Genomic DNA, 18482 nt, shown 5'->3' on the forward strand with positions numbered 1-18482 from the left:
ACAGGGACTCGGAGACACTGAGCATCCTGGGGCCAGTGTGGGCACAGCAGGCCCGACCGGCTCCCGGGGGCACCTTGGTAATGCTGCAGGTGTGGCTGGTTGATCCCCTGTGGAGACAGTAAAGATTAAGAGGATCATAAGCTGCATCCAGCACTGCCCTGGGAGAAATCTCCCCAAGCCAGAGCCACTGCTCTGAGGGGAAGTTGGGGCAGCTCCTGAGTTTAGACAGAAGGGCCAGGAGGCAGGAGCACAGAGAGGAGAGACAAGGAGACAGGGACAGAGGGAGAAGTAGAGATAGACAAGAGACGGGGCCACAGACAGAGAGACAGGATCAAAGAGGGAGGCAGAGGCTGGGCCCGGCTCAGCGATCCTGAGGCCTCTCTTAGGCAGGAAGGCGGAGGCTGCCCTGGGACCAGCCAGGACCAGGCCGACAGTGCCCATGAACTCCAACATGGCTGCAGCGGCTCCGGCAGCTGTGCCTGCCTCCAGGAAGGAGTCTCCAGGCAGGTGGGGCCTGGGGGAGGAGCTGACAGGTATGGCTTTCCTGGACATAGTAGGGTCTGGACCCTTGGAGAGTGGAGTGTGGGTCAGAGGTTTGCAGGGACCGTGAAAGGAGCTGGAGTGACTCAGACCGAGCCCCAAGGACTGTGGGCAAGTGTGAGGGAACCTGCTGGCAAACCCAGAATCCTAGAAACAGGGGGATCAGACAGGACAGCCGAGTGGATGGGGGAGGAAAGGAGAGAGAAGGGCCCTCAGGGGGTGGGAGCAGAGGTCCGTAGCAGTGGTGCCAAGATTGCTTTTTTGCCTGAGGGAGCCTGAAGCCACCTGCAGAGAGAGGGAACGGGAGGTGGGGCAGAGAGTGTCCTCTTGTTGAGAACTGGCCATGGAGAGAGAAGAGGGAGGAGGAGGGCTGAGGGGGTGTGATAAGTGAGACACTCTTCCAGATGGGAGAGACACAGGCGGGTCTAAAGGCGGGTGGGCAGGAACCTGAGGATGAGGAAGCAAGGAGGGCGTAGGGGCCCCTGAGGAGGTGGGAGGGGGATTGACCAGCCCTGGGCCAGTCCCCACCCAGCCGGGCTGCCCCTCAGGTGCAGGGCCCTCGCTCCAGTGCCGCGTGTGTGGGGACAGCAGCAGCGGGAAGCACTACGGCATCTACGCCTGCAACGGCTGCAGCGGCTTCTTCAAGAGGAGCGTGAGGCGGCGGCTCATCTACAGGTGAGGCAGGCAGCGCCCCGCCGCCCTCCAGCCCCTGAAGGTGCCTGGGAGGGATGGAGGGTGTTCAGGGAAGAAGGAGCTGTGGCAAACATGTCCGAAACCCACGGCCCCGGGCCTGGGCGGGACCCTGACTCCCTGGGGGTTCCCCTCCGCCCACAGGTGCCAGGTGGGGGCAGGGATGTGCCCGGTGGACAAGGCCCACCGCAACCAGTGCCAGGCCTGCCGGCTGAAGAAGTGCTTGCAGGCGGGCATGAACCAGGACGGTGAGTCGGGAGACCACCCGGAGAGGTGTGGCAGAAGAGAAGGGGATGTGTGACCCGTGGGGCGTCCTGACCCTCCCTGTCTCCCCAGCCGTGCAGAATGAGCGCCAGCCACGAAGCACCGCCCAGGTCCGAATGGACCACGTGGAGTCAGACACGGAGCCCTGGCTGGAGCCCTTGGCGGCTCCCCCGACCCCAGCAGGGCCCAGCCTGCGGGGCCCTACACCGGTGTCTGCAGCCAGAGCCCTGGGGCCCCGGGCCCTCACACCTCCAGGCCACCACCATTTCATGGCCAGTCTGATAACGGCCGAAACCTGCACTAAGCTGGAGCCAGAGGATGGTAAGTGGGAGGATGGCTGAGCTCCCGGGTCCTGCCTTCATCCCACACCTGGGCCCCTGAGAAGCCCCTGCCGCCTACCTCGGAGCAGGGGCTGATGCACAGCCTCCTCCTCCAACAGCCGATGAGAATATTGATGTCACCAGCAATGACCCCGAGTTCCCCTCGTCCCCATACTCCTCCTCCTCCCCCTGTGGCCTGGACAGCATCCATGAGACGTCAGCTCGCCTCCTCTTCATGGCTGTCAAGTGGGCCAAGAACCTGCCCGTGTTCTCCAACCTGCCCTTCCGGGATCAGGTATACCCGTCAGGGGGCTCACAAGAGTCTGCCGGGCTGGGGGCGCATAGCTCCTTGTGCAGGTGATGATTGGTGGTGCACGCGGCTCGGGGATGGTGACGGCTGGGGACACCCATGCCTCAGAGTCAGTGATGGTCAGGGACACCAGTCTCAGGGATGTGACTGCTGGGGGTGCTACATCTCTGGGCAGCGATGATGGTCAGGGTCATCACCCAGGGGAAAGTGATGGCCAGGGACACACGGGGACCAGGGATTTGAAGACAGTGTCTGTGCCCCTCTGGGTCTTCTTTCCTCCTAGACAAGCCCTCAGGCCCTACAGATGCTCTGTTTGTCACAGGATGGTCTGCACACCCTAAACAGCATCAGTGGGCAAACCTGAGCTCCCTTGGAACACAAATGCCCCTGACTTCAGGGCTTGCATTTCAGCCCTGCCTCTTCTCTGCTAGGACACCCCTCTGGGCTTCTCATGAGCAAGGGGACCTGTCATGACAAATCCAGGAGAAGAGGCACACTGAGAGTCTGAGTCCTTAGCCAGTGGTTTGAATGAAGCAGCTCAGAAGCCAGGCTGAGTCGGCTGAGGATGCCTAACTTAGGATGCTGGAGGGGAGTCCCTGAGGCTGCCCAGCTTCTCACAGCTCCAGGATTTCCTATGTGTTCCACTTGCAGCTTTGGATGGAGCCCACAGAGTATCTTGCAGCTGAGGCATCTGGGCCAGATGGTGCCAAGTCCCAGAGCTCTGGACCCCTGGTTGATGTCAGGCAGAGGTCAGAATGTTCTGGGCACCCGGGACCAGCCCTTCGTTTCCTAGGACACCCGAGAAGGTGGCAGAGGTTCCAGGCTGAGCCAGAGGAGCTGTGTATCAGTCATAACACTCGCCCTCTCTCTGGGCACAGGTGATCCTGCTGGAAGAGGCATGGAGTGAACTCTTCCTCCTCGGAGCCATCCAGTGGTCTCTGCCCCTGGACAGGTGCCCACTGCTGGCCCCGCCTGAGGCCTCTGCTGGTGGCAGCTCTCAGGGCCGGCTGGCACTGGCCAGTGCAGAGACTCGAATCCTGCAGGAAACCATTTCAAGGTTCCGGGCACTGGCGGTGGACCCCACGGAGTTCGCCTGCATGAAGGCCCTGGTCCTCTTCAAACCAGGTAGCTGAGTCTTTGCCCAAGCCTTAGAGGAGAGTGGTTGGGGATGAGGAAGGGGAATTCTGGTGACTTCCTTCTGCCTCTCACTTTGCCTCCGTGGCCCCACATAGACGCAGATGTGTGCAGACTTCTCCCCTGGGGGCAGGAGGGAATGGATGGCTGCAGGGCGGGGCTCACCCCTCCTGAGGCCCTGGCTGACTGTGAGGGGGTCGGAGGGGCTGAGAGAGAAGCTCACTGCTGCTGCTTCTCTCCAGAAACGCGGGGCCTGAAGGATCCTGAGCATGTGGAGGCCTTGCAGGACCAGTCCCAGGTGATGCTGAGCCAGCACAGCAAGGCCCACCACCCCAGCCAGCCTGTGAGGTGACCCATGCACGTGCCTACCTGCCCATCTCTCCCTTCATCTCGCCATCCCCCTGCCCACCTCTCTGACACCATCTCAGGGCTGCACTGTTTAGATGGCAAAAGGGTCTCAGTACAACCAGTCTGTGGCTGACACCTACTGAGTGCCAGGCACAGCACCAGGCCCGGAAGTAGGGACCAAAATGTGCATAAGGCAAACTTGCTGTCTCCTAGGGGTGCCCAGCACAGTGACCACATTGCAGTTGAGGGCTGGTCTTGAGGGCTGCATGTCTCTGCAGGAGACAGAGACCCACTGGGAGATGGGGTGCCAGGCAGGGCTGGACTTGGAGGAAGGATAAGATCTACAAGGAGAGAAATCATCATTCACCAAGACGGGGAGAGAGAGAGAGGCGAATATGCATATGTTCTTAGGTCAGGAGCCCAGTTTGGAAGGTATAAGAGATCGCTGCCACTGAGGAGGTGGCAGACTAAGCCAGAATGGCTCTCTGGCATCAGCCTGTTCAGGCCAGCCAAAGGCCAAATCTGATTCGCTAGGCAGAGAGGAGCCACTGCAGGCTTTTGAGTAGGAGAGTGTTGTACACAGAGCTGGGCTTCATGCAGGGTCGTGGCAGTGAGTACAGAGCATCCAACCAGGGAGGGAAGCAGACATTGCCATCATCCAGGGGAGCCGTGGAGTTTCTGCTCTTTGGGAGTGGAAAGGCAATGAGAGTTGCGGGAGCCACTGGGAGTTGGGATGGGTCAGACTTGGCACTTGAGTAGATATAAGGAACGAGGGGAAGAAGCGCTATTTGGGAGACGAGGTAGTCAAGAAATAAAAAGGAAAGTCAGGAGGAAAAGAGTTTTGAGGGAACATGAGGCCTGTTGGAGGTGCAGCGGGACATCTGACAGGGATGCATTTGCACAAGCCATGTGCATGGACAATAGCCCTGCCCTGGCTGGGTTTGGAGGACAGTGGCTGCCAGCTGAGACTGTGGCTGCAGGGATAGTGGGGCAGGAGCCAGTGCTCTGGGACTGCCCGGCTTGCCCCGACACCAGCAGATCCAATGGAGCCTCAGCAAGATTGGACCACTTGGACTCCAGGCACCTATTGGCTATTTTAGACCATATTTTCTGCATTCTCTTGGGCCCCCAGCAGGTCTCTCTGAAGAAGTAAGCTAACACGGGCACCCCCGAAATCCCCTGTAATCTGAGAAATGATCAAAAGAAGAGGTAATTTTCTTTTAGAAAGAGTCAAAGGTATAAGGACTATACCCATCACACAGAAAGATTTCTGTTATTGGTGAGCATAGGTAGAATGTGTCCCTAAGGCTCAACACAGCACCCTAGGAACAGTCATCACAGACATTCAGGCACCAGCGGCCCTCCTTCACCAGGTTTCTGTTGGGCTCAGCTCCCAGAGATGTCTGGGCATATTGGTTTTGTGTCAAATTTCAAACTTCTGATTAACATTTCCTTTGCCACTCCTACTGGAGTTGGTTCAGTATCAACTACAGGCAGAAACTGAGTGATGAGGAAGTCATTTGGGGTTCTCTAAGCCAGCGTATTTCAGTTTTTAAAAACTGCAACACCCAGGAAGAAATGCAATTTCCATCATAACCCAATAACACACAGACCCTGAAACAAAATTCCCCCAAATAATACCTGCCCTTACTTTGAATGATTGACTCTGATATTTCTGTTTAAATTATTTAAATTGTTTATTGTTTAAAAAGGCTGGTTGTGACCCACTTCCGGCAGTTTGAAAAACAATTTCTCTACTTGGCTTTATAGTTACTTCTTCCTGACACTGCTTAGATCAGAAAAGCAGAAGAAGGGAGGGGTGCACGACTGCTCAGTGCCACCAGCTTGGCTCTTACAAGAGAAAGAAAGCCCTTGGTTTGGCAAAACAAGTTCAGTAGGTCATTGGGAGGTGGGAAGACTTCCCGTAGACCTCCGTGGTAGAAGCTGAGCGTGGAGTTGCCCCACTTTGATGTGGCCTCCTTGACATTGGGCACTGACCCCAGCTGTCAGTCCTCCCACCCAAGGAGGGTCTAATGCCCCTCCCCGTCTCTTGTGGCTTCACCATCCACCTTCTCTGCACTGGGGACCCCTGCCTTGGCAAATGGTTCTTATTTAAAACTACAATGACTCCTTTTCTGGATGAGTATCTCAGCCACAAAAATTAAGTTTCAATTGCAGAACATTTTCACTAATGGCTAGCTAGTCTGTCATCCTAGGTGGCTTACAGAGGGGAATTTATATATATATATATATATATATATATATATAGATATAGATATAGATATAGATATAGATATAGATATATAGATAGATAGATAGATAGATAGATAGATAGATAATTTTTTTTTTGGCCATGCCATGCGGCTTGTGGGATCTTGGTTCCCCAACCAGGGATTGAACCCATGCCCCATGAGTGAAAGCGCCAAGTCCTAACCACTTGACCACCAGGAAATTCCCAGGAATTTATATTCTTCACATATATGTGGTATTAATCATCATGTAATTATAATCATTATATTCAATTAATAATATATTCACATGTACTATTAATATAAATAACTTCTCGGGCTTCCCTGGTGGCGCAGTGGTTGAGAGTCTGCCTGCCGATGCGGGGGACACGGGTTCGTGCCCGGTCCGGGAGGATCCCACATGCCGTGGAGCCGTTGGGCCCGTGAGCCATGGCAGCTGAGCCTGCGCGTCCGGAGCCTGTGCTCTGCAACGGGAGAGGCCACAATAGTGAGAGACCCGCGTACCGCCAAAAAAAAAAAAAAATATATATATATATATATATATATATATATATATAACTTCTCACTTTATAATCTTAACACATAATAAACAATATTTATTCACTATTTTCATCACACTCCTCAACTAAAGATTGGAGGAGGGCCACAGTGGGTCAGGGGTAGGTGAATGGGGCCTTTCCTCTAAGCTCTTCCTTACTCGCCCTGGGCAACAGTCATCTCTCCTCTCCTTCCCCTTCTGCCTCTCCTGGGATGGCACTATCCCTAGGACTCAGGCTCAGAAGCTGATAACCAAACTGATGGCATCCTCTATCCTGTTCAGGTTTGGGAAACTGCTCCTGCTCCTACCGGCTTTGAGGTTTATCACTTCTGAACGTGTTGAGCTCCTCTTTTTCCGCAAGACCATAGGGAATACTCCAATGGAGAAGCTCCTTTGTGATATGTTCAAAAACTAGTGGAGGTGGAAATAAAATGGGTGCGACCACTTTGGAAAACAATCTACTGAAGCTAAACATCTGCCTGCCCTTTGATTCAGCAACTGTACCCGTAGGTATGTGTACCTAGCAGAAATGTCCACCAAAAGATAGGATCAGAATGTTCGTAGCAGCTTTTTTCATAATAGCTCCAAACTGTACATTGACAATAGGATGGATTAATAAATTGTGGTACATTCATATAATGGAAAACAGCAATAAAAAGGAATGAACCATCAATATTATGTGGCAACATGGATAAACTTCACAGATGTAAACGTTGAACAAAAGCATCCAGGCACCAGTTCTGCTTATACAAAGTTCAAGAACAGGCAAGACTAACCAATGGTGGTAGAAGTTGGAATAGTGGTTACCTCCGCGGCAGGGGGTGGGGTTGATTGGAAAGGGGCCTGAGGGAGCCTTCTGATGTGCTAGAAATGTTCTTTATTTTGATCCGGGTGGTGGTTTCATAAATTTATCCATTCATAAAAATTAATTGAGCCATGCACTTAAGATTTGTGCAATTTACTGTATTGTTAGACCTCAAAAAAAAAGTGAAAAAACAAAAACAGGAAGACAATGTGGCCAAGGTTCTCCCTTTGAAGACGCTGAAAGAGTGAGTACAGGGTCTCGAATTCCATCTGGTTGCCCCTCTGAGTCGTAGTCCAGGTGCCATGAAGCCAAGCCCAGTGAAAAATCTCCCAGAGGATTCAACAACCCAGCTTCTCTCTAGATGGCATCCCACCACCCCATGGCTTCTCCCCATCTTTCTCTTCCTCATCCTTCCTCACCTCTCCGTAAACAAAGGTGAGCTCCACGCAACACAACATAAGGCAGCCACAGGCACTTTTTGTGAAGGGGAATCTCCATCACTTCTTCTTTTTTTTAAAAAATAAATTTATTTATTTTATTTATTTAATTTTGGCTGTGTTGGGTCTTCATTGCTGTGCGAGGGCTTTCTCTAGTTGCGGCGAGCAGGGGCTACTATTCATTGCGGTGTGCAGGCATCTCATTGCGGTGGCTTCTCTGGTTATGGAACAGGGGCTCTAGGTGTGCGGGCTTCAGCTTCAGTAGTTGTGGCACGCAGGCTCAGTAGTTGTGGCTTGTGGGCTCTAGAGCGCAGGCTCAGTAGTTGTGGCGCAAGAGCTTAGTTGCCCCACGGCATGTGGGATCTTCCTGAACCAGGGATCGAACCCCTATCCCCTGCATTGGCAGGCGGATTCTTAACCACTGCGCCACCAGGGAAGTCCCTCCATCACTTTAAAAATATATAAATTTATTTATTTTATTTTTGGCTGTGTTGGTCTTCACTGCTGCGCTCCGGCTTTCTGTAGTTGCGGTGAGTGGGGGCTACTCTTCGTTGCGGTGCACGGGCTTCTCATTGCAGTGGCTTCTCTTGTTGCAGAGCACGGGCTCTAGGCGCGCTGGCACGCGGGCCCCGTAGTTGTGGCTCGCGGGCTCTAGAGCGCAGGCTCAGCAGTTGTGGCACACGGCCTTAGTTGTTCCGCAGCATGTGGGATCTTCCCGAACCAGGGCTTGAACCTGTGTCCCCTGCATTGGCAGGCGGATCCTTAACCACTGCACCACCAGGGAAGCCCCCCCCGCCCCGCCCCGCCCCGCGTCACTTCTTAATTCCTTATGGAAAGATGAAGTTCAGACAAACCTCTTCCTTTTCAAAGACAGATCCAGAAGACCTAGAAAATAATAATTTAAAAAATATTAACATATCTCAGGCACTTGATACACCAGGCAGTGAACTGAGCACTGAATGTGTATTGTTATTTAACCCTCAGATTAATCTGACAGGGGGACCAGTCATCCCATTTATAGTTGAGAAAAGCTGAGGCTCAGAGAGGACGCAAACCTTGGTATGACTCCGCTTAACCCTGGCACTGTCTCCCCACCTTGCCCCTCTGCCCCTGCAATCAGCACAACAATTCCGTTGCATTTTCTTTTTTTTTTTTTTTGCGTTACGCGAGCCTCTCACTATTGTGGCCTCTCCCGTTGCGGAGCACAGGCTCCGGACGCGCAGGCTCAGCGGCCATGGCTCACGGGCCCAGCCACTCCGCGGCATGTGGGATCTTCCCAGACCGGGGCACGAACCCGTGTCCCCTGCACCGGCAGGCGGACTCCCAACCACTGCGCCACCAGGGAAGCCCCCGTTGCATTTTCTGCCTTCAAAGAAGAAACGCTTAAAGCCGAGAAGAAAAAGGTCATGTGAGAAATCTGTGAAATCCTAGGGGTTCCCTGCCCTTTGGCCTGTATATGAATTCTCCTAGTTATCCAGAGATGTCTGGCCTTGATGGAGGAAGGATAGTTCAGAACACTCTGCTCTGGAAATGACAATAGCTTGACTGGTGCCCAGAGAAGAAAGAGTATGGCAAATACTGCCCAGCTTAAGCCCTTCCCACCTAAGCACTCAAACTATTCAAGACCCTTGATCTTCTTTTTTTTTTTGCGGTACGCGGGCCTCTCACTGTTGTGGCCTCTCCCGTTGAGGAGCACAGGCTCCGGACGCGCAGGCTCAGCGGCCATGGCTTACGGGCCCAGCCGCTCCGCGGCATGTGAGATCTTCCCGGACCGGGGCACGAACCCGTGTCCCCTTCTTCGGCAGGCGGACTCTCAACCACTGCGCCACCAGGGAAGCCCCGACCCTTGATCTTCTAAAAGCATCAGACTTGCCTCAGTTATTTGGGTCATTTAATGTCTATAATGCCATTATACTCTCCAATTCCCTATCCAAAGTTTTATCCATAAGGTTTAAAGGCCTGAAGTCTTTAAACGTATAGAAAGCCTGAGCAAAGGCATGCTAGCAAGAAACATGGTTGAAATTTGACCAAATAGGCCCTGAACATTATCCTGAAGTCTTGCTTTGGGGAACATAAGGCTGCAAAGACAGCCTGCTGAAGTTCACAGGCTAGTCTCTGGGAGGTGTGAGCACAGCAATTCTACATTGAGAAAGAGATTGGGATCTTCAGGAAGAAGTCTTGGAAAATTAGAGGAGGTACATAAGCTGAATTATCTGCTGCCAACCTGGCATCCATAGCCCCCCCTGCCCCGCCCCTCTTAAGGTCTTGTCTTCATTGCAGAGATGCCAGGAGGTACATTTCCCAGGATCCCCTTCCCCTATGGTTTGCTAATGGAAGGGAGGCACTCACGTGAGATTTGTAAAGGAAATGAGGAGCCATTATTCTCTGGAGGCAGTTGCAGCCATGTGTGTGGGAACACGGAGATTTCACAGCAGCCTTCTTTAGAGTTGCAGGAGCTTCCCGGCAAGCTCTTGAGAACTTCAGAACTTTTGGTTCAGATCTGCTGGCTTTCTGGACCATCTGTGGGAGCTTTCTCTCATCTGTTTTCCCAGTTCTTCCAAAGTTTATGTTAAGCCCCTAATACCTATATTAAGTCCTTCACACCTGAAATATACTAAGTGGCCTCTGTTTTCCTAATACAGCTCAGTTGATCCCAAGATTTATTCAACCTTTTGCTGTAAATTGGCCCCATGAAATTCAAATGGGTTACAGCTCTGTTTCACTGCACTTAGGGCTCTTGCTAGGGGAGGGGATACTACCAAAACTCTTTTCAGCCCTTAACGCCAGAAATGTCTCTGGCTATGAAACATATAGAGGAAGACCCTGTGGTACTATCTGGGCCTTTCTTTTCAACTGCAGTTTTCAGATTTGTGAGACACTTCTCCTCTGCCCTTAAGGGAGTATTTAAAGGTAGGAAGGGCAGAGAAAGACTCAAAGGTGCCAAGAAGCACCCATTCAAATTAATAAATATAATCTGATAGGGGAACCCAGATATTGTGGATGACTAGTCTCCATCTGGTGGACACCATTGGTTTTCCCCACTAGGATGCAAGCTCCACGGGGGCAGGAGCTTTGTTCACCAACGTACCTCCGCCACCTAGGACAGTGCCCGTGGGTGTGGGTGCTCAGTCAATACTTGCTGAATGAATGGCCACACAGAACTGAGAAGTGACGTACTCCTCGGAGTCCGAGATGCCTCACAAGATTCAACAGATGTTACAAGTGTCTTATCCATATTCATGGTTATGTCCCTGGCTCTAAGATGCTGTACTGCTATCCAATCTAGGAGACAGAACAAGTTTTTAAAAAGCAAAGCTCTAGTCTGCATCTCCTTACAGATTTCTGCTCTTTATAATCAGAAAGGTTTGTTGTGGATCCAGTAATCACAGGGGCAACTTTTAAAAGTGGCATTACTAGGTTTTATTTAGCCAATTAAGGAAATCTTAGTCCACTATTTTGTTGTAATGTGAATTTAATGCAAAATGTAAATGTAAACTTGATGTAAAAAGAAATGTGAAGGATGGTCTCAGAATTTAAAAAATTGAATAAATTTGACATTAGGGGAAAATTGATCACATTAATTTTTTTTTCAATTCCACCTTACACTTGGTTTGGCATTTGAAAACCCCTGATCTCATTCAGGCCTCTCATCCAAAAGGTAAGTGTGGGCACCTTTTGTTAGGTGCTGAGGATCTAAGAGTCAGCAAGATAGGCTCTTTTCTTGCCTTGGGAAGCTAACATCAAAGTTTTTTGATGCCACAAATACTGGGAGCTGTCGAGAACACAAGACATCTAAGCCAGTTCAAGGGGGAAGAGGACATTTCCAAGTAGAACTGCTTTTTACACTGAGACCTGAGAGTCAGTAAGAGTTATCCGGAGAAGTAAACCTGGGGGAGAGACCACATTCCAGACAGAGGGCAAATGACTTTCCCAAAGTCATGCAGTGCAGGGCAGAACAAAAAGGATACACTAGGGCCTTCTATTAGCAGCTATTGCTACTTCTTCATGGCCTTTTTGGTGAGGATCCTCAATGTAGATTTATTGCCTTTCCTGCCCGCCTACCTCTAAATTGATTAAATGAAGTCTTGACAGCTTAGCATCCATTACAGAAAACTCACAGCTTGAATCTCACCTTCACTTGAACTCTACTGAGTTCCAATAATTACCACCTCTGTACTTCGAAAATTTGGGGGCTCAGTCCTTTCCTTAAAAAAAAATCACTTTAACAAAAATCATTGCTCTTCCTTGGGTTCAGGTTGGAGTGAGTTGGGGTGGGAGCCAGGATGGCCAGAAAACAAACCACACGTATTGCTGCTTCTGGAAGCTTTGTTCTTTAATGAGCCATGGAGTGATCTGTTCATCAAGCTGCTCTTGTGTAGCCATACAGTGCATATTTTGAGTGACACAAACTCTACTTTATACAAATGATGTCCCCCTCCCTCCCGCCAAAAAAAGATGAAAAAAAAAAAAAGGAAATCACAAAGTGCCTGTTGATTGCATCAGGAATGTAATCAGTTCTGTGGGTGAGACAAATCATTCTTCGTATAGAATTATTCTGTTAAACAGTAAAATGATATTATATTTCACAGGATATGTCCTTTTACAATACATAGTCTTTTATAAATTTACACTCAGCATACTTATAAATTACTTTCAATCCATTAAAATAATATAATACTAATCTGTAGTCCACACCTTTCCCTTAGTAAATACAATTACTTTTTCAAAAGGTGCAACTTTTATATGACCTAACAGGGCTGATAAATAGGCATTAAGTATGGATGGAGAGCAAGGTAATAGACCCCTTGGTGGGGCTTTTGAAAAGTTTCAACCAAGAGACCAACAAGACCTAAAAGATCCACCTCCACAATCACTGTTTTGCCCTTTACCACCAAATCAAATGCGGGAGTGGTTCCAGAGAAAAGTGGTTAACAGTATTTTAGGGGCACAGAAAGACAGAGGACTCCCACAAATACCAAGGAATTTTACTACAAGGCTAGCGTGGTTTTGGGGGACAGTGCCAACTGTCACAAAATTATGGGTAGACAAACACATCTGTCAACACAGAATGATGTTGTCCAGCTCCCCACCAAGGGGGAGAAAATAGGGAGAGAGAAGGACGAGCAAAGCCGTCTGGACTTTGTTTCTTCTTAAAACTCTCTTAGCTTTAAACATGTCCTGAGAATACTTTCTTCTCTCTGGTTCACCAAAGTGCTTGTGAAAGGTACACATTCATTATAGTTAAAAAACCATGGCCCACAGGCACTAAAGTGGGCCTGCAGAACCTTGCTGGACCTCCTCTCTTCAGCATGCTTCTGGAACCCTCTGTCTTTGACAGTGAAAACAATCCTATTGTTGTCGTGATGGAAGACAGAAGTCTCCACTAACCCCCCAGCAAGGTAAGAGCTGTAGCTGGTTTCCAAAGCATGAGAAGGTGGGGCTCTTGTATCCCATCCCCTAACCTCAGCTCCCTCTGCCTCTGCAAGGTTCATACTGAGCTGTATCTCCTTTGTCTTTCAGAAGCCGAGAGTGGCAAAATAATTAAAATGGCAGGAAGTATAAAGCGCATTACAAACTCAGCATGTCACCTTCCTAAATCCTTCCTGTATTTGCTTCACTTTGTGATACACAAGGCACACTTCTCTGCTTCCATTACATTTTCCATGATAAGGGATACGTTGGCTTTAATTGGGAGAATTAAAAAGCTGGGAACGTGTGATAAGAAGAGAATGCTCTGCATTTTAGAGTATGGGCTTCAAATGAGGGGCTGTCCCACTGCTGCCATGCAGGGATTTCCTTTGAGGCATTTGAGATCAAAGAAAATGAGCAGAGAAGCAATAGGAAACACAAATTTGACACATATTAAGGTTAAATATCTCAATCATAAGTGATTGTAATGCAGCAGCGGTCCCCACCCTTTTTGGCACCAGGGACTGGTTTCGTGGGAGACAACTTTTCCACGGACAGGGGGCGGTGGGGAGGGGAGATGGTTCAGGCGGTGATGCGAGCGATGGGGAGCAGCTGTAAATACAGATGAAGCTTCACTCGCTCACCCAGCCACTCACCTCCTGCTGTGCAGCCCAGTTCCTAACAGGCCGCAAGACCGGTACCGGTCTGCAGCCCAGGGATTGGGGACCCCTGGTAATACAGCATCGCCTTGTGGTAACATAACTTTAACCACGGGGAGGACCAGTTAACATCAGAGGGAAGGAGATACAGCACTTGGTTCTGACAGTTTTTTAGAGTTATGGCTTCATCTCTTTCCCAGGCCAACAATGCCTGTTATGTTATGAGAACAACGGCTTGCTTTCCTTCAAAGGGAGGGTCCCACATTTGCTCTCCATTCTTATAATTGCGTGGATCTCCCTACCCCCACCCTCCATTCTGGCAGCTTGTTAAATGACTAGAAATCCACAAATCTAGCAACTGAAAAACAAATATTTATTAAATTTTATCCAATTTCAGGTTTTAGGTCCCTGAGAAAAATTATAAAGTCTCTTAACATCCATCGCCTGGTTCCTATAAAGTGACCTATATGAGTAGTTTTTTAACTGCCAAAAACTTACTTTGCAAAACAACAGCAACAAAACAAAAACTCCACAAAGATTCAGAGGGGAGGCCACGTGCCAAGATGTGTTTCCCAGGCCATTTCCGTGGGCCAAAGAAAACTATTCAACAGGGCTAATCTCTTTTTTTTTTGTATGCTATTTAAACAACGTTCTGGAGCAAGTGGAGAGTAGTAGTTAGTGCCAGCTGAAAACCACCCTCCCAAGAATAATGGGACAGACTGTGCCTGGCACGGGGACTGGGGCACCCACGATGACACACCATGCTGAGGGGTTGGGTTTTACTCTAGGAGACTCTCAAATTCAGATTTTTAAAGGCTTTATCTTTGTTACTCCTCAGGACAGCATGAACAAGGTGGCAGATGTTTGCAGGATATAAAATCTAACATTTACTTACTAACCATCATCATTCTGGAGATTTAAAAAGATTCCTTTCCCGGGGTCATTTCTGAACCCAAACCAGAGAGAGGTAAGCCTCCTGCTACCTGTAGCTGCCACTCAGAATGATGTTCCATGTCTGGCCTCTGGGGCTCAACAATAACCAAGGAGGCAGTGGCATGAGGTTCAGTGTTGTGTAACAGGAGAGACTCTGCCTTAACAAAAGTCTTAATATTTCTATAACTTCACATCAAATAAGTATGAAAAGGAAGAATAACCAAAATTCAGGTTACAGATGGTAAAGGCTCTATTTTAGAACAGTGCATGTGGTAGTTAGACAAGATGCGTTTAGTAACTTTAAAAAAACATTTTCACATACTTATCTCAAGAAAGGGTATCAGGTTTCATTTTCCATATATTATAAATAGGCAAAAACAGATTTCTAATCCCACAAATGCTAAGAAGCTTAAAATGCTTTCATAACTCAGGTATATGGAGACACCCAGTGGTGAGAAAAATGGTCTGACTTTTCCCTCAACCCAGGGGTGAGTGGCTCTCACCATCACGTCCAATGGCCCCTAATCTGTGGGAAGAAATTCCATGGGGAGCAAGGTAGCATAAGGTTAAAAAGAAATATGCATACTATACATATATATATTTACAGTAAACTTCAGTAACCAGAATATTAACAAAAATAGCTTCAAGTAGTCCTTGTTTTTTTTTTCTTTTCATCTATTTAATACTGATGGTCTGAGGAAAAGAAGATAAAAGTTAGATGGGTCATATTAAAAACTTTTCTCTTTTTTTTTTGGCAGCTTTCTGTAACACTTATTCATGCAGTGCTGTGTGTGAATGTTTGGGCAGAAGTGATTAAATGGTCACATTATTTGTCTGAGCTCGTGGTGGAAATCCACCAGCAGATAAATAGGTTCATAAACGATCTTCAGTTTAATCTATACAAAGAGAAAAGCCTGGATGAAACCCTCATGTTTAGGGTTCACCATGTCTCTGGGACATTTAAAAAATATTAGAGGAACCTGATCCTAGAATCAGGGGCTATAAGAACAGTATAGCTACTGAAATTTCGGGCCATGCAATATATTTGGCAGGAACTAACCAGGAGTTAAACCAGCATTGATTATTATGACATCAAACATCATCAAAAGCAAAACATGTATTCTCCTCTTCACTGTGTAACCACAGATGTCTGAGACATGCTCTGATGGCTTAATGGAGACAACTGCTTTTTCACTTTCCCCAGAATATAACATGGAGTGTTTTTCAAAAATCTTAAAATAGAGGGCTTAGGCTTTTTGTTTATAAATCCTTGGAAAAAAATTATATTCTACCCCAGCTCCTAACTATCCCAAAATAAACCCAAAGGATTTCACTTTAATGGTTAAGAAAGATTTATATGTTTTCTTCAAATGTCAGAAATCAGTGGGTCCCTCCAGCCCACAATGTCCCCCCAGTTCCACACTCACCTCTGGGAAGGGAAAAGAGGAGGGAGGAGAGGCAACTACAAAGACCTCCACAACTGACCCAAATCCCCAGGCCCTGGTTGCTTTATTTAGTCAAATCTCTAGTCAAATACAGCAGCCAAGGCACAACTGGCACCATCCCTAGCAGGCTTCAAAGAGGCCTTTCCGCTCCGGCAGGAGGACCAGGAATTCAGCACACAAGGTCTTGGTTGTATGCTTAGGCGAGAGGCAGGACCACAATTAGGATGAATATTGTGGACCAGGTGATGAGGCCCCAAAGATGAGATGTAGCCATGAAGGGACAACACATCTGCCAGTTCAGACCATAAACTCATTATTTCCAAAGAGAGCTAGCTGTTGGGTAGAGCTGCAGTCTGGGTCCACAGCTTTCCTGCGGCCAGACACAACTGTCCCCTCTGGGGTCTCTTTGGTTTTCTGAGGTGAGTTTTTCACATTCTTTAATTTTTGTTTGCCCTTTTCAGGGTTGAAGGTTCCTCTGCTGATGAATTGAGGCTTGTCTTCTAGGGACTTGGTCTGGCCCAATGGCCCTTCCATTCCCAGGGCCTCGCCAGCTGAGGAAGCTCGGTAGAATGGAGATTTGGAATAAATTTGAAATCGTCTTCTGGTCCCATGAGAAGATGCAGTGCTAGACGAACATAAAGAAGAGACTGAAGAGTCCACTGAATCCAGTGAGCCTTGCTGCTTTTTTAGCTGCTTCCGCAACTTGCCTGAAGGTTCAGACTTGCCAGCTGCCTTCAGGGAGATAAGGGCTAAGCTTCTCTCTAAAGCAAGAAACAGACCGAGGCTGTAAATGACAGTTCCCTCTGAAACAAATCATCGTGTGATGAAGAGGTGTCACTGTTCACATGTGAAAGTGGGTGGGCTAAGATCTGGAGGGTCCAGTTTGACCTCCTTTGTGCACAGACACAACTCGAGAAGAGCTCACCACCCATTTCTACACCACCCATATCGTTTCAGAATCAACCCCAAGGAAGTCTGGAGTTGGACTATGGCATCAGAAGAGGCCTACAACCGTCCCTATCATTTAAAAAACTGCCAGGATATGTAGTCAATTCCACATCTCGCTGAAACACGCCAGGCAGTTAAAGACCTTGTTTGGTACAGTCCCATCTCACAGCAGGGCTCAGCTCCTGCTACCCACCCTTAGAAAATGGATCATGGGTCAGTAAGACACAGAAGCTGTGACTGTTGCCTTTTCTCCGTGGTAAATATAGAGAAAACATTAAATTGCAAAAGTAATGCCTTACATTGAAGGCTTGGTCTGATGAACAATTTATATAGAAGCTTCACAAAATCGGTATATTTCAACTCTTTAGGACTTTGTCACTTTTTCATGTAAACTCAAGGCTTTCTTGGAAGGGACTTTGTCTTCACTTGGGAATCTTTATTCCTTCTTTGCAAAACAAATCTGGAGTCTTTGGTCTAACATGTTCATTTACCTGATTTCTCAGCGATGGCACCTTCAGACTCAATATTCAAATTTTCAGAGCTATCAGCAGTCCCTATGGAGGCCTCAGACTCAAGGGTTTCATCATCAGAGGCACGGGGTTCCAGTACAAGCATCTCAAAAGTTAGCTCTTCCCTGTAAGATACAATCAAGAAACACATTATCATTTGATAAGAAACGGAAGGAAGACAACAGGAAAAAAGACCTCCCGTGAAAATCAGGAATTGAGGTAGCAAAAACAGTCACATTTCTTACTGTTCCCTTCCAGGGTGGTGATAAGGACCTGAAAGCACAGTCACAGTGAAGGCTAAAGACAGCAAAGGCTGGGACCTATAACAGGGCTAAGCATGAGGTAGAGAAAGATGCTGAAGCTACAAGACCTTCTGGTAAAATGAACTCTGGGCTGGTAATCAGGAGATGATTCTAAACTCACTCTAAACTCATTCATAATATATCAGGAAAGTACTTTCCTCTCTCTGGACCTCAACTTTCTCATCCACAAAACAAAGAGATTAAACTAGATAGTCTCTAGGATTCCTTCCAGTGCCTAAACTATTTTCTACAAAATTTTATTCGCTGGTTACAGACTATATCCTCTACCTTGACCACGGAGAGACCTCTAGATCTCCTAGATGAAGTAAAACACTGATTGACCTTTTCTGTCCTTTGAAGCCTTTGCCATCTCCACTTAAGAGTATTCTCTACACCTCCTCATCAATCACCCACCTACCTCTCAGTCACGCCCCCTCATTCCCTGAAGTCTTTGGTATTTGGCTCCTAATCTCGCTTTCTCACTACCTCCTGACACCACCCTGATCTATTTCAATCCACATCTTTGTGAAAGCTCACATTAATACTCTAAAACCAAAGTTCCTTTACGTCTGCAACTCCTAACAACCTCTCCTCCACTTTATATAGGCAATTTTCTCCAATGGGCAGATCCCAGAGTTTGTC

General features: G+C 48.3%; 2 protein-coding genes across 8 annotated transcripts in view; one reads left to right on the forward strand and one right to left on the reverse strand.

Annotated features, from left to right (window-relative positions):
* Nucleotides 1–451: 451 nt before the first annotated feature.
* On the forward strand, nucleotides 452–6808 carry NR2E3 (nuclear receptor subfamily 2 group E member 3; the record flags this gene model as incomplete). The annotated part of the gene is made up of 8 exons (XM_082617044.1): nucleotides 452–533; nucleotides 1089–1215; nucleotides 1375–1478; nucleotides 1567–1815; nucleotides 1934–2109; nucleotides 3003–3249; nucleotides 3501–3606; nucleotides 6676–6808. The coding sequence occupies 8 exons, from the start codon at nucleotides 452–454 to the stop codon at nucleotides 6806–6808; spliced, it is 1224 nt and encodes a 407-aa protein (XP_082473170.1).
* Nucleotides 6809–14053: 7245 nt separating this feature from the next.
* MYO9A (myosin IXA) overlaps nucleotides 14054–18482 on the reverse strand; it is a 287470-nt gene continuing 283041 nt past the window's right edge. For all 7 annotated transcript variants that reach the window (XM_082618504.1, XM_082618506.1, XM_082618507.1 and 4 more), the window contains 2 exons: nucleotides 17521–17663; nucleotides 14054–16842 (listed from right to left, as the gene is read on the reverse strand). In XM_082618504.1, the coding sequence (XP_082474630.1) occupies nucleotides 16379–16842; nucleotides 17521–17663 (607 nt within the window). In that variant the 3' untranslated portion in view covers nucleotides 14054–16378. The remainder of the gene's footprint in view (nucleotides 16843–17520; nucleotides 17664–18482) is intronic.

This window comes from Mesoplodon mirus (assembly GCF_964341445.2).
Source record: "Mesoplodon mirus genome assembly, chromosome: 4".
Lineage (NCBI taxonomy): Eukaryota > Metazoa > Chordata > Mammalia > Artiodactyla > Ziphiidae > Mesoplodon > Mesoplodon mirus.